The following is a 15,396-nucleotide window of genomic DNA, read 5'->3' on the forward strand; positions in this document are numbered from 1 at the left end:
ACAAATTAAATTATTTTCAGAAAATATTTTAATTTGTTTTTATCAAGTAGAAACACTACTATATGAATTATAAACTGAAAATACTAAGAAAAACACAGGCCCCTGCCGCGATAGTAGAGGACGCTGGTTCGATTCCAGCCTGGGGCACTGGAGGCATTGGTCACTTTTTCTTAGTATATGACATTTATTTCAGTTTATGAGTTATATTCTACCTCTCTCTGTATATTAGGCGATATACTTAGTGTTCGGCAAATCTTTTTAAAATGTTAGTTTAAATTATCTTTCATTTGTCAAAGGAGATCGTCGATTTTAGGCCCAGAGAAAAACCATTACGTATATGGTACAGACTATTACAGTAATTATATACGCATTTTATTACTGAAAAATATATAATATTGAGTAAAAATGAAACGGGAATTAGAAATACATTAATAGAAGACATTATATTATTAATTTCCGTAAATCAATGTATAATATTACCAAAAGCCTTGCCGTCGTCAACATCTTTATTAGCATGGACATAAAGCTCAACAAGGACAAAAACACAGTGTATAATGCCATACAATAAATAAAATAAATCTTGTCATGTTCATGTTCAAGTTTTTACTGCAGTATTTCTCAAAATTTCCGTTATATTTCGTGATTCTGTTTTTATCATCGTAATCTAGCAATTATAACGATTAATTTCTTATATATATTACATATATACGTTCAATTTGCGAGTGGGCCCAAAGGCCTAAGAAAATCGACGATCTCCTTTTATTTATTTTTACCCCATTTTAAAGTAAAAGTCGCTACCAATTGAACATATAACGTATTAGGTAAATATGATACGTCACTTACAAGCAAACCCCGTTATCAATGTGCAATTAATTCAAAATCAGAGTTGGCAAAAGTATTTACTGCAGGGAACCCTAACTTGACCGTTTGTGCCCAACTTCGCCCAAGTAAAATAGACCTTTTTAACCAACGACAATATTTCAAAACGAGAAGGTTCTCAATTCGGTTGTAAATATTTTTGTTTAATATCATTATTAAATAAAATTTTGTCGTCTAAAAAATTATTCATTTAATAACTTATATTTATAGCATAAGATAGATCGAAAAACAAATTAAAACACTACAAAAAATAACTACTCCCACGCAAAAAAATCCGAGAGGACTGTAAACATTTTTTTTAAGTTTCTTCTGCCGTCATTGGTTAGCTAACTGTAGTCGATTTGCGTCATATGCAAATACATACCAATTTTTAAGCACTTTGGAATAGTTGCATCAAACCGTTTGCCATCTTCGTTATTTTTCATCACACTCGCTCAGTAAATGTGAAATTGCACGCAGGCTTAGCGGGAGTATAGGTATTAGAAAAAGTGTTTTCCCTAGGGAGTAATGAAGTTTCTAGTACCATAATTAACAGTTTTTTGTATCGCAATACTTCCTGCAAACTCGAGTCTATAAATTACATTATATTAAAACTTACTCTCGTTTGCAATATTTAACTTACGCCCCATGTTGCACAATGTACTATTAAAAGCTTGTAAGAAAAGTACCTATGTCAATTTTGTGCGGTATAATTGTGCCTATTAGTGCCAGCCTTTGACCACTGTCAGTGTCTTAGGTACAGTCGCCATCAGATATATCGGAGCGGGCAACGTGTTCACAATATCTGAACACGCACTCTAACGCCCTGACAATAGAGGCGTGTTCAGATATTTGTGAGCGCCTTAGCCGCGCCGATATATCTGATGGCGACCGTACCTAAGTAAGTATGCTCCATCCTAGACTGCATCAGCACTTACCATCAGGTGAGATTATGGTCAAATGCTTACCTATTTCCAATTAAAAAAAAACAGTTTTTCAGTGATTACATGTACATACCATGAAATCATGGAAGTCTGACCGAAAATGCCCTTTATATTAATTTGAGTCTGAACTGGCAAGTGATATGAGTAGGTATTGGTACGAATAAATATCCTCTAGGCGCCCAGCGACCTATAAAAAGGTCTCCCATTCCATTATATTTTGACAAATCAAAATTGCATTTTTCTTGTCATTTTGTTTTGATATCAGGACTGCTAGAGAATTTTGTGAAATGTAAAATTGCAATGTAGCCAAGAGTCATACGACTTGAACGCATGTCTATTACAGGCCAAGGCCGTAAACTGAAGAAATATATAAAAATGATAAAACAAAGCCAATAGCGTGAGAACAATGCAAGGGCAGCGAGACGGAAGAAACTCACTCGTTAAGGGACATTTCAAGTTAACGAGCTGAAATTGCTTATTTGAGTTATTTGTGGAGATAAGTACTTAGGTACTTATTTTCGATAAATGTCAAGTTCTCTCAGGGAATGGAATCTTTCAGTTTTCTGCGACATGTGCAATGATTACGGCATACACAGTTGGGCCATTCAAATACTCAAAAAAATAAGTTCAAAAACTAAAACCCGACTACTGCAAATCGCGCTCTAAAAAGTATGAAACAAGATAGAATTCTTATCTGAAATTATCAAGCAGGAAATATTATAAATGTTACCATTTTTTTATATAAAAAATACAACGTAATATAATTTACTAATTTTTTTTATATATTTACAGAGAATCAGAGGATCGCCGTGGTCGTATGCCACGATTATAAACTTAAAACTAATATGGCATACGACCACGGCTATCCTCTGAATCTCTGTAAATATATTAAAACATTAGTAAATTATATTACGTTGTATTTTTTATATAAAAAAATGGTAACATTTATAATATTTCCTGCTTGATAATTTCAGATAAGAATTCTATCTTGTTTCATACTTTTTAGAGCGCGATTTGCAGTAGTCGGGTTTTAGTTTTTGAACTTATTTTTTATTTTATTAATTTTGGGGTCATGATTTCGTTACTAACTTTTTGAACTCACTTGATATTACTTTTGCGAGGGCGTCCTCAGTAAATGCACGCAGTAGTATAAGGGCGCCGAAGGCGCCCGACTTCGGAACGCGTACGTCGGGCTACGCCCGACTCTTTTAGTATGAGGGCGCCGAAGGCGCCCGGCTTCGGAACGCGTACGTCGGGCTCCGCCCGGCTCTTTCAGTATGAGAGCGCCGAAGTCGCCCGGCTTTGGAACGTGTACGTCGGGCTCTGCCCGACTCTTTTAGTATGAGGGCGCCGAAGGCGCCCGGCATTGGAACGCGTACGTCGGGCTACGCCCGAGACTTTTAGTATGAGGGCGCCGAAGGCGCCCGGCATTGGAACGCGTACGTAGGGCTACGCCCGACACTTTTAGTATGAGGGCGCCGAAGGCGCTCGACTTTGGAACGCTTACGTCGGGCTACGCTCGACACTTTTAGTATGAGGGCGCCGAAGGCGCCCGGCTTTGGAACGCGTACGTCGGGCTCCGCCCAACTCTTATAGTATGAGGGCGCCGAAGGCGCCCGGCTTTGGAACGCGTACGTCGGGCTACGCCCGACACTTTTAATACGAGGGCGCCAAAGGCGCCCGTTTTCGGAGCGCGTACGTATCTTGTAAAAAAATTGACTGTTTCATACATTTTGGCTGATCAGGACTTCTATACCTATACACGTTATAAACTGTTGCAGGACATTAAAAAAACACCATGTATAGCGGCCAAACAAATTTCTTTTGCAAAAACCTTCTTGTATCGCCGTAGTCGCGTAACATGCGGATATAATCCAGAGCGCTTGTAGATTCATAGTTCGAATTACCTAACCGATAAATTAATGTTTTATATGGCGCATGCAAGCAAAGCCGGGTGCAAAAGCTAACAATATTTATATATTTGAAATGTGCTAATTGAGCTCTTTCAAATGATGTATAACACGTCATCATTACTTAATTTTATTTTTTTGGTTCGTGACTTTATGACCTCTAGAGGGCGCCGTGTTAATTTTTTTGTGAAACCATATAGCCTATAACCAGCGGACGATTAAGACGATTCGAATGACACATCGTTTGTTAAATTATAATAAGTACTTTAGAAGTTATGAGGGAACAGATGAACATACATACATACATACATACATACATACCCACATACATACCGGTCAAAATCATAACCCTCCTTTTGCGTTGCCGTAGTCGGGTAAAAATATACTTTATTCATGTAGGCCTTAGCAACAAACTCTTATGAATCGTAATTAATCTTAACCTGTCGGATCCCACGGCTGAAATCTGAGCCACAAAAGGTTAGTGACTTTTCATACAAAAAAAATGTTGTTTGTATGAAAGGTCACTAACCTTTGTGGCTCAGATTTGAGTCTTGGGATCCGACAGGTTAATCTAATTATCAGAGCAATTTATTAATATTAATATTATTCCATAACAACATTGGATTATTATACAGGTAAAATATAACACTAAGAATTTCACAAAAGGATCGTCAAACATTAAAAAAATTGTATAAAAAAATACTAGTCTAGAATTTCTAGAATAAAATCTAAATGTCAAAAAAAAGCATAAGCATTTTTATTTTGTTGTAAATTTTATTTCGAGAAAATTAGGTATAATTTGGTGGATTTGTGGAATTATTTATGCTGTACAATATTAAGCATCTACAAAATCTTCGTCTGATTTACGAAAACGTTTCGAAAATCAACGGGAAATCAAATACATTTCATTTTATATTCTATTCCGCTCAGAATTAGGACCTCTTTCAACTTAACAAATTTTATCAAAATCTGATAAAAAAAACTAAATGCAATTTAATAAAAACCGGGCCGATGATTACTTTAGTCGAATTCTATAGTATTTTATACAATCGTGATATAATGGAGAGCTTTTCAATCTCGTACCTAATAAGGTCACTCAGCAAGAATTATGTTTCAAATTTCAAGCAATTATATGTATCTGCAACAGTTTAAGTAGTTTGTGCGCTGTCAGTATTGCATTATCTGTTTGTCAGTAAAATTGGAATGAAACGAAAGAATGACAATATTATTCATGTCAATCTTACAGTCAGTACCATAAGATAGGTATGTGTAGGTACAATACAACATGAACTAATAGATGTTGAGACGTTGACAGCAATTGACACTTCACCTCAGACATGATCCGTGCAAAAACTAGAAATAATTTACTATAATTATTATATTTATTGACACGTGTATTCCGACTCTTAATAACGGTCATCTGAAGAGAATATTAATATACTCTGTCAAGCTATTTTCGTCAGACGAAAAGAGCGGCAAATTTAAAAAATGAATGAGCGAAAGGGTTATCGTCCCATAGAAAATTTGAGTCGCGCTTTTTTCTACTGACAAAGTTGTTTGACCGGCTTTATAACATTATACTACCTACTTCAACCAGAAATATCTTTATTATTGACAAAAAACAGGACTTAGTCGCGTATAATCTAGTTTTCATTTAGAATTATATCGAGACCACGGGGACAATGTCGTCCTCGAAACGTCGGTTGTATTTTTAAATAAAATGATGCGTGATTAAGTCACGTTTTCATAAATAATAATTTGTAAAAATCAAGAATGTTCAAGTCAGTGTTTCGGCTGACAGATCATATCTATAACCACTGACAGATTATATTATGAAACATAACAAGACATTTCAATTAATAAAATTACTAATATTAGCATATGCCTTTATAATAGGTCAGCTAAATTAACGGATGTTTATAAAACTAACTGGCAACACTGAATCACTAAAAATGCACATCCGTAATAACATACTAGATTGTGTTGAGAAAATACTGTTATAAAATGTTTTGGGAATGTTCGTGTTTACAAAATAACACCGCGACACTAAACCGTCAACAATTTGTAAACAAGTATGAACAATAAGTATGTTGCTTTTTATCCGGTTAAATAGTTAAATTTAATGAGTAACTATCGCGGTAACCGAAGACATAGACTTTGAAAATAGCATTTCCCTCTATACCTTCTTATTGCTTGGCCTAACATTACAAGTTTTCAAGTTCCATGGTTGTTATCATGACGAAACCTAGCACATCAATACCCATTAGGTATAATTAATTACTTTTTATACAAACGATAAAAAAGCAATCAAAAATAATTTCCAGCAAATTGATATCGTCAGATCCACGTCAGATCCTTTTCGTTCTTTGTTAAGAAAAATAAATAAGTACCGTAAAATGGGGTGCGTTGGGTGAAATTTGACATTCAAACCTCGATAAACTTTTATTCTTACACGTGAAAACTGAATGGTGTATATAATAAGTGGTTCGGACGTTTGTATTTTATTTTGGGTAGGTCCATTTCATAACTTTGACGATAAAGAGGAAAACCCACCTCAACCCGTAGTGCCTCGTATTTGTGGTGAGAGGGTTTTTCATACAAAGGTGATTTTGGAAGATTGTTGGATCGATTTTTTTTTATTATGCGTATTACTATAGCCCCATTTTAAATTGGAATACATTATTTTTGTAGCAGTAGCCTTAAAATCCCTTCTCACCCCCATCTCAAACCTTCTCTCCCCATTCATAACCCAACTCTCCCCGCGAAACCTACTCACCCCGTTTTACGGTAGGTATAATTATAATTTTATATCTGAGACGAGACGATTCTCAATACGTAATCACTATTATCACTGAACATTTTGCTGAGAAATACATACAATAATCATTAATCATTGAACACGTGCCAATGATGTTAATTGTGTGACATTTCCATTAGTTTGTTATCCCTTTTTAACCCCCTACGCAAAAAGAGGGGTGCTATATGTTTGACGCCAATGTCTGTCTCTCTGTTAGTGGCATAGTAGCTCTCCAACTGATGGACCGATATCGATGCTGTTTTTACGTGAAAGTGAGTTTCCTTGCGGTAGTTCTTAGCTATGTTTGATACAATTCGATCCATTAGTTTGAAGAGTATCAGTTTTTTTCCAAAATGATGCAAGGCATTCTTGGCATAAAGCGTTTAGGGGGCTTATAAATTTTTAATTTTCTCAAAAACGGACGGCAAAGTCGACTTTGCCGTCTAAAAAATTGGTCGCGAAGCGCGTAGTTTATGGTCAGTCAAAAATTAAAAAGTTAAAAACATTGCAGTCTCGATTTTGGGACTGCAATGTTGCATACAAATTCCATTATTTGTCGAGTTCCAAACTTTTTAAAAGTTGAAATGACCATATCAAATGAAGGCACAGGCCCATTAAACAGCCAAACAGATGATTAGTACCGCGACTATTTAGCTGTCTCAAATAGGTTGGCGTATTTTCGGCAGAAAAATACACTTCTATTTTTTTTATTAAAAAAATAAAAAGGCGGCAAGGGCTTTTTTCTGTGAAAATATATACGTAAGAACGTTGGTTTTGTAAAATATTTATATGATATTTATATTTCTTGCACCATTTTTGAGAAAAGCACTATATATGACTCGGCTGGAAGGCTACTTGCTGGCTTCGGATTCAATTAAACGGACTCCCAAGGTCGTCCGTTTAAAACGAATCCTCAGCCTGCAAGTAGCTACTTCCGAGCCTCGACAATAATGTACTATTAATAGATATTTTGCGTGATCATGACACTCCCAAGCAAAATAAATAGTTTCACTTTTGCAATCTGATACCAATGTGAAATCTTAGAAACTTGTCAAAATATTTGACAATCGAAAGTAAAGGAATCTCATATTGTCACCGTGACTACGGAAAAAGCGAGTAAAAACTTAATTTGGTTACATTGAACTTTATATTTAACGCGAATAAGAACGTCACATGCAAGCGTAACCATAACAGTACAAGAACGCAAGATTTACATAGAAATTTGCAAAGTGAAAGCAATTTGGGCGAGGCGTACGGAATAGATTTCTCACGGTATGACCACCACTTTGACCATTACAAGGTGTTATACAATCATACAATAAAGGTCAGATTCCATAGTAGGGTAATTAAGAGGCATTCTAAGTTTAACGATTTCTAAGCTGATGGATAGTTATCGTCTTTGATTAAGACGAAACAGAAGTTGAGTTTTAAATATTTTAGGTAAATATACCCGTCTCGCTAACGGAAGCGGCCCCTAAAGCTAGTGCGATAAGGACAAGGCGAAAAATCCTGCGTAAAAATCTCAAAAATCGAGGCTTCGTACTCGACAGTTTCCTCATCCAAAACTTAACCAATCGTTACCAAATTTGGAAATCTAAATGATTATGAAATTATCTGTGTCGGACCGTTTTGCTTTTTTGGCTAATTGATATCAGTTTTGAATACTACGCCTCTCATTGCGGCATAGTCAATGAGGCCATTTTGGCCATTTTTGAAGGGCTCTAGCTCCTTAAAAAACAAAACTATCAAAACAACAACAACAATGTATTGGAACAATATTAATCTTTTTTCAAAAAATCATTGCTCTCGTGTCAAAACCCACGGAGGAAACAGTCGAGTACGTTTGTATAGAGAAATGACCACTCCTGTTGGCTCTTAAAGATCTGCAATAGATGTTTGTGGGAATGTTCCAAAATTGGGTGATGTGTTTTGTTCAAATTATCTTCTTCTTCCTCGGTCCCTCATTGTTGAGGATCGTGACAATATATGCTCCGTCTCCACAGTGTTCAAATTAGAACATTTCGTATATTTAAAATTTTAGCAGTTTACAGAATTTTTATATCTTTTCACTTTTTAGCGATGCGACCGCCTATTTTCTATCCCTATCTTTTTCCCTTACTGTTTCTTTCACTGAAGTGTGCGTTGAATAATCTGTATATTTATCACTAACTCAAATCAAATCAGAAAGATTGTGGGCCGTGTCGTAAATTATATGTATATTTAAGTACCTAATCCAAATTAACAACATCCGAAATAAAGTCGTATTTTTACTTCCAGGTCAAGCGAACCAGGTGGTAGAGCTGAACGTGTCCGGCGGAGGCCTAGGGCTGAACAAGCTGTCCAAGCGCGAGGAGGCGCCGTACGCCGCTGACGACCCCCAGGCCAAGGGGCTGTACTTCTGTCAGAGCAAGGAGGTGCTCATCACAGAGGGCGCGCAGTCCAATGGCGACGTGAGTACTTTCATGATATATTGCCAAAGGATAACCTTTCCAGATCTTAAGTATAAACTTAAGAACTTATATTGTTTGGGATGTGACGATTTTCAGACACCTCAAGATTAATCAACAGACATAGAAGATTTTGTGGCAAATAAAGTGATTGACAAAATAAAACATCGACTTGTCTGTTATCGATGTTATCATACTTAGATATTTATTACATTATACCTAGGTATAAGAAGATAGCTACCGCGACATACACAACACGTTAGATATCTTCTTCTCTTTTGATATATTGGTAGTTTTCTATTCTTTTGGCACTGTTTACGTTTTAATTTTTAAGTACTAAATATATGTAAGTAGGTTATAAAGAAATTATGTACCGCTTATTGTACTTGCATTATTGAAATTTCTCGGTAACTTACCTACAGCAATTAGAAGTTACATATATTAAATATGAATCTATGACTTATCAATAACAGATTTATCGATGTTTCATTTTCTCAAATACTCGTTTTTGCCACAAAAATTTCTATCGTCTGTTCATCTATCACTTTTGAGGACTATAGGTACCTACTCTTTAAACAGTCTGTATAGTAGACTCAGAACAAACGGACCACTGGGATCATATCTCTATCTCTCTCACCCCAGCTTCAACCGTGCGAGTGTGAATGAGAAGTTTTACGACCCCGGTGGTCCGTTTGGTTTGGGTCAACTATAGTAAGTAGTTTCTCATTACTCTTAGTTTTATCTCAATTAACCTTAGCATTCTTTTGTTTTCAGCTACCCGGAAAGCTAAATCAGCCTAAAGGACCACAAATCGACATCTGTGAAGATCTTTTCAATGTAAGAATTTAATATTATTTAATTAATTATTTTAATAGTACCTATGCAGTTACTGGAAACAGAAATACATGCATCTGTGGCCATAAAAGCATTCGCCTCTGATTATATCCAGTCAAAGAATTTCATTTCTCTACCATTTTGTACCCTGACGGCCATTAGGGGATCTCATAATTATAATATTATATTGTCACTGTGACAAGATACAAAGGGACACAGAAATAAAATTCTTTGACCGTAAATGTGCGAGAGGGATTAATGCTTTAAAGATTTACCTAGCTAACTTCATTATTTTACTTGTTGAAGTGCTAAGCTTTAACACTACGGACATGACTATTCAAGCTCCTATATTGTTTTTTTTAAAATAAAATGACACTAAACAAACATGTAAGATCAAGTTGATTGTTCATGATTGCTAAAGTCAACAAACCGGTCCCACTCGTATGAGGTAGACAAATGCGGTCTTGAACTTTGACACGTGTGGATGGATTATTTTATTTAATATACTAACTTGGTACATACCTACAGGATTTAGATGACATATCAGTACTTAAATAAAAAGTATTATGTCTACATTTCTCTGTACGAGTACCTATTTTCAATTTCTCCGAATTAAATTAAACCATCACGGCTGAAACAGAATTTAAATACCGCCCGACCATTTCTGTTGACACTTTACTTTAAATTCTTATAAAACGTAGATTCTAAGCTAAGAATAAGCGGGCATCTCGCTCGTTTCTTCCCAGAATGTGCAGAATGTGGAATGACTTGCCTCCTGAGGTATTTCCTTTGCGCTACGACATGGGATTCTTCAAGAAGCGGGTATTTAGGGTTCTCAAGGGTCGGCAACGCTTAAGTGGCTCCTGTGGTGTTGCTTATGTCCATGGGCGACGATGACCGCTTCCCATCAGGCGGCTCGTCTGCTCGTTTGCTGACTATTACATAAAAAAAATCTATTACTTAAATGCAGGACTTTATAGCCATCAACAGCGATGCGGGGCCCCATAATCCCACAAGCGCCGCAACAAGCATCTACAACAGATGATGTGGCCGATGATTATGATGATTACTTAAATAGCATCAACAATTTTATGGAAACTGGGATACAATTTATTACTTATGCATCTTCTTCTTCCTCGGTTCCTCATGAGTCGCATGACTGAGGGGCGCGACCACATGAGGTCGGTTATTTTGTGCACAAGGCTCTCCATTCTGCACGATTTTCTGCCTTCCTAACGCTGCTTCCTAATAATAAGCGCCTGTGTGGATCCCTGGCAGACCTTCTTTACAATGTCCACCCAGCGGGTTGGTGGATGTCCACCCGTCCTCCATCCACCATGCCAACCATAAGGGCTGATTTAGACGGCGCGCGAACTCGTTTGTGATTTTAGTTACATTGAGGACTATTGGTTACATCCAATTCAGCCGGCCAATCAAATACCGCAATGTACTGGCATGCGAGTTGTCGCACCATCTAAATTTCAATGTTCACTAACCATATATGGACCCTTAGTCTGAAATAAATGATTTTTATTTTTATTTTATTATTAATTTTTAAATGGGCGTTAATGCGCTTTTCAAAATTACTTATCCATATTGCTCATTAATTTATTCTCCCTTCCAGTTAACATCGCGCGGTAAAATAAAGGCGTTAATCCAGAAGAACTTCCTCCGGATGTGGCGTAACATCGGCGTTATGCTCTTCATCTTCGTCCTACCTGTGATGCAAGTCATTCTGTTCTGTCTTGCGATCGGCCGCGACCCTAGCGGGCTTAAATTGGTATGTATTATGTATTTTAACATTAATATTATAGGAAATAAATAACTTAGTCTGGACGTGGCATAACATTATGTTGTTTATCTTCTTATTGTCTGTGATATATAAGTAATTTTGTTCTGTCTTATTGTCATCGGCCGCGACCCTAGCGCGCTTTAGTTGGGATTAGTTATAATAGTAGTTTATGTGACTGCTACATAATGAAAGGCATTAAAATTTGAGTGTGGGTTTATGAAACGAACGAAGTGAGTTTCATAATAGGATCACACGAGTGTTTTAATGCCTAATTATGTACAACATAAAGTACTATTTGAAGGCTTCTTATGATATGAGTGTAGATAAAATGTTATAACATCGTGTGACAGAGACAGCATAATAAAACACTACCAATATCATGCTGTCCCTATCACTCAATGTTGTATAACATTTTATAACAGCCAATGTGGGAGCACCATTACATCGTGTATTTTATTATAATATAGGCGCGCCTAATAGAGGCTACTGGTGACCAGAGCTGGCGACTATTTCGCCCAGCGAATTAGTATCGCCATACAGCGGGGAAATACGGCCAGCATTCTGGGCATCTTGCCCGTTGACGGTGATCTTAAAAACTACAGAGATAAAAATTTGGCCCAAAATTTTTATCTCTGTAGTTTTTAAGTTTTCTTTTTTTTTATAGCATATATTGTGTCCCACTGCTGGGCAAAGGCCTCCCCTGTCTTTCGCCACTCGTCAAGTTTTCTTATGTTTGTTTATTTCTTTCTTTGTTTTTATCAATAAAATTTTCATTTAGGTATTTATAATATAATTTACCTACAGTCTTTGTTATCATGACATTGTGACACATTGTCCTTTAAACGTACTCAAACTGGTTATGATTAGTTGTTATCATAATGTCGTCACTTTGTGTTGTATTTTTTGTTATTGCCCATATTTTTACGTAATACTATACTAATAATAGAATACCACACAGTTTAAAATTTTCTTCGTAATCTTCTTCATTTATGTCAATATAATTTCTATTGCTTTGATTGACACCAGTATTTTCTTTCTACTGCAAAATAATATAACAGTAATTATTTAATAATTGCTATAATTCCTGTCATTGTCTCCGCAAGTATCATAATTTTTATTAAATACCACCATTAAAATGACGGTTTATATTACTAGCATTGTCTTTAGCCTATATTCTCATAACTTCTTTTGTTAGTTTAGCTTTAGCCTTTCTGATATAGACAATTTTTATTTATTTTGTCTTGACGCTGCTTTCTGCATCTCTACACGACAGCATTTCCATCGGCACCACTTATATGGCAGACAGTCCTCAACCGTGCATTTCTTCAGAAACTTCCTGCCTCGCACAGCAGAACTGTAAAATGAAATGATACGACCTTCGCATAAAAACGCGCACTCATTTTCTCTTTTTACTTTTGTTATTTTTTCTATGATAACTAATACCTACCTAAGCGGTAGTGGCCGAGTGGATATGACGTCCGACTTTCAATCCGAAGGTCGCAGGTTCAAAACCCGGCTCGTACTTACCCCGGCCTGTCTTGGAACTTAATATGTACGAAATATCATGCCCTTTTCGGTGAAGGAAAACATCGTGAGGAAACTGGACTAATCCCGATAAGGCCTAGTTTAACCTCTGGGTTGGAAGGTTAGATGACAGTCGCTTTCGTAAAAACTAGTGCCTATGCCAATTCTTGGGATTATACTTCGTTTTTTTAGCATTAGAAATAAGGTAAACAATCTTGATGTGTCTTTTTATTGAAAAACACGTTTAAAAAATAAGTCACGGCAAATATGTAACAATTATGAATCTAATACGATCATTTATGAATATAAATGGTTTTGCTTTCATAATTAATAGTTACTGATTTTTAAATAGCGTTTTTCAATTAAAAGACATGTCAAGATCGCTTACCGTCTTGCAAGTTCTTTCTAATGCTAAAAAAAACGAATAATAATGCTATAGTTGTCAAGCGGACCCCCGGCTCCCATGAGCCATGGCAAAAATGCCAGGATAACGCCAGGAAGAAGAAGAGAACTAATACCTATCTATATCTTCTAGCCGCCCAGAGACCTATAAAAAGTCTCCTGTTTCATTCTAATTAGAACTTTGTGTTGACAAAATAAAATTTCATTTTGCTTGGCAAGGTTTGACGTATGGGCGGCTAGAGGATATTTTCAATTTTCGCTCTTCCACAGGCCATAGTTAACAACGACGTGAACGTGATCAACGGCCTGTGTCCCTACAACTCCTCGTGCTCCATGAAGAACCTCTCCTGCCGGTACCTGGACCATCTCCGAAACGCCTCCATCATCAAGGAATACTACGCGGACTTGTCTTCGGCGCTGAACGCCGTGAGAGAAGGCGACGCGTGGGGCGCGATATACTTCAACGAGAATTATACGGATTCTTTGGTGGCGAGATTGGCTCTCGGTAAGTTCAACCTTATTGTACCTAAATATTCTTCTCAATAAATAACGTTATTTGAACCATCTCCGGAACGCTTCAGGGATTATTACGCTGACTTGTCTTCAGCGTTGGACGCCGTGAGAGAAGGAGAGGTGGGACGCGATATACGTTAACGAGAATTACAGATTCCTTGGTGGTGCGATTTGCGACCACCGGTTTGAACGTACCGCTAGTTTTTATGAAATCTTTACCAATCCTGACCTTTCCATCCAAAGAGAAAACTAAGCATTATTGACACAATGATATTTTATGCATACCGAAGTTCCAAGGAACTCGTGGAATACAAACCGGGGTTCAAATCCGTGACATTTGGTTTGAAAGTCACACACCTTCGTGTTAGGTCACCATCATCATTGGCCACAGCATCCGTTGTAGATGCTTGTTGCGGATTTTGTGGGTTTATGGGGTCCTGCATCGCCATTTTGAAGACTAGATATAGGACTAAGCCACCAACACTTTAATTTCATTAAATTCCATACGGCATTTCTGAGTTTAATATGTCACGTATTTGTTTCACAGCGGACACGGCCGACGAAGAAACGATCGAGTCGTCAGAAGTGCAGGTGTGGCTCGACATGTCCAACCAGCAGATCGGACTCATGCTCAACAGGGACATACAGTTCTCATACAGAGACTTCGCTAAGGTAATATATTCTATATATTCTACTTTTATGTACGATTCCCACCGACCGGTTGGAGTCGGGCCGCGTCGGAGCGCATTTTCAATGTGTCCATACATTATGTATGGCAGAAGCGATGGCGTCCGTCCGGAGCCGGTCGCGTCCGCGAGCAGCTGACCGGCTTGCGGCCGAACAAATATGAAATGCGCGCCGACTCCGCCCGTTCGATTGGAATCGTATTTTTTACAAAATGTCCCTTTGCAAAAAGTCATGACTGTAACGTCTCCCTTTTTTCAACTTTTTTTTATAAGCCATATTCGTAAAATCCAATTGGTCATCTTGTTTAAAACGTAGAACGAGAATGGGGTATTTTGTAGTGGGGACTTTTTGCAGAGGCTATTTAGAGAAGGAACAAGCGAAAGGGACAAAACAATATCTTGCGACTGGGTCATTTATGCGCCAAAACTGCAAAACTTGCACGACTCCAGAACAAAATTACATGAATTATACGGCTCCTTAATGTTTTAAACGATCGTATTTCAGGACTTGCTGGCTACGTGCGATTACAACCCGAAAGTGGGAGACATCCCGATCGATTTCAAGGAGCCTATCTATGGCGACAACAACCCCTCATTCACCGACTTCGTAGCCCCTGGTGTCATTCTCACGTAAGTTTTGCTTTTTTAATACATTTCTGATACATACATTTACATTTATTTCTGACTTA

The 15,396-nt window shown here is 37.2% G+C and overlaps 1 protein-coding gene across 1 annotated transcript in view; it reads left to right on the forward strand.

Moving 5' to 3' along the window:
• The window catches only part of LOC134675073 (ABC transporter G family member 23), a 137,850-nt gene that overhangs the window by 119,032 nt on the left and 3,422 nt on the right, over nt 1-15,396 (forward strand). Inside the window, exons 9-14 of the mRNA XM_063533235.1 lie at nt 8,787-8,959; nt 9,731-9,793; nt 11,415-11,570; nt 13,779-14,013; nt 14,569-14,693; nt 15,213-15,337. Coding sequence (XP_063389305.1) covers nt 8,787-8,959; nt 9,731-9,793; nt 11,415-11,570; nt 13,779-14,013; nt 14,569-14,693; nt 15,213-15,337 — 877 coding nt within the window. The remainder of the gene's footprint in view (nt 1-8,786; nt 8,960-9,730; nt 9,794-11,414; nt 11,571-13,778; nt 14,014-14,568; nt 14,694-15,212; nt 15,338-15,396) is intronic.

Source organism: Cydia fagiglandana, chromosome 21 (genome assembly GCF_963556715.1).
Source record: "Cydia fagiglandana chromosome 21, ilCydFagi1.1, whole genome shotgun sequence".
Taxonomy (NCBI): Eukaryota; Metazoa; Arthropoda; class Insecta; order Lepidoptera; family Tortricidae; genus Cydia; species Cydia fagiglandana.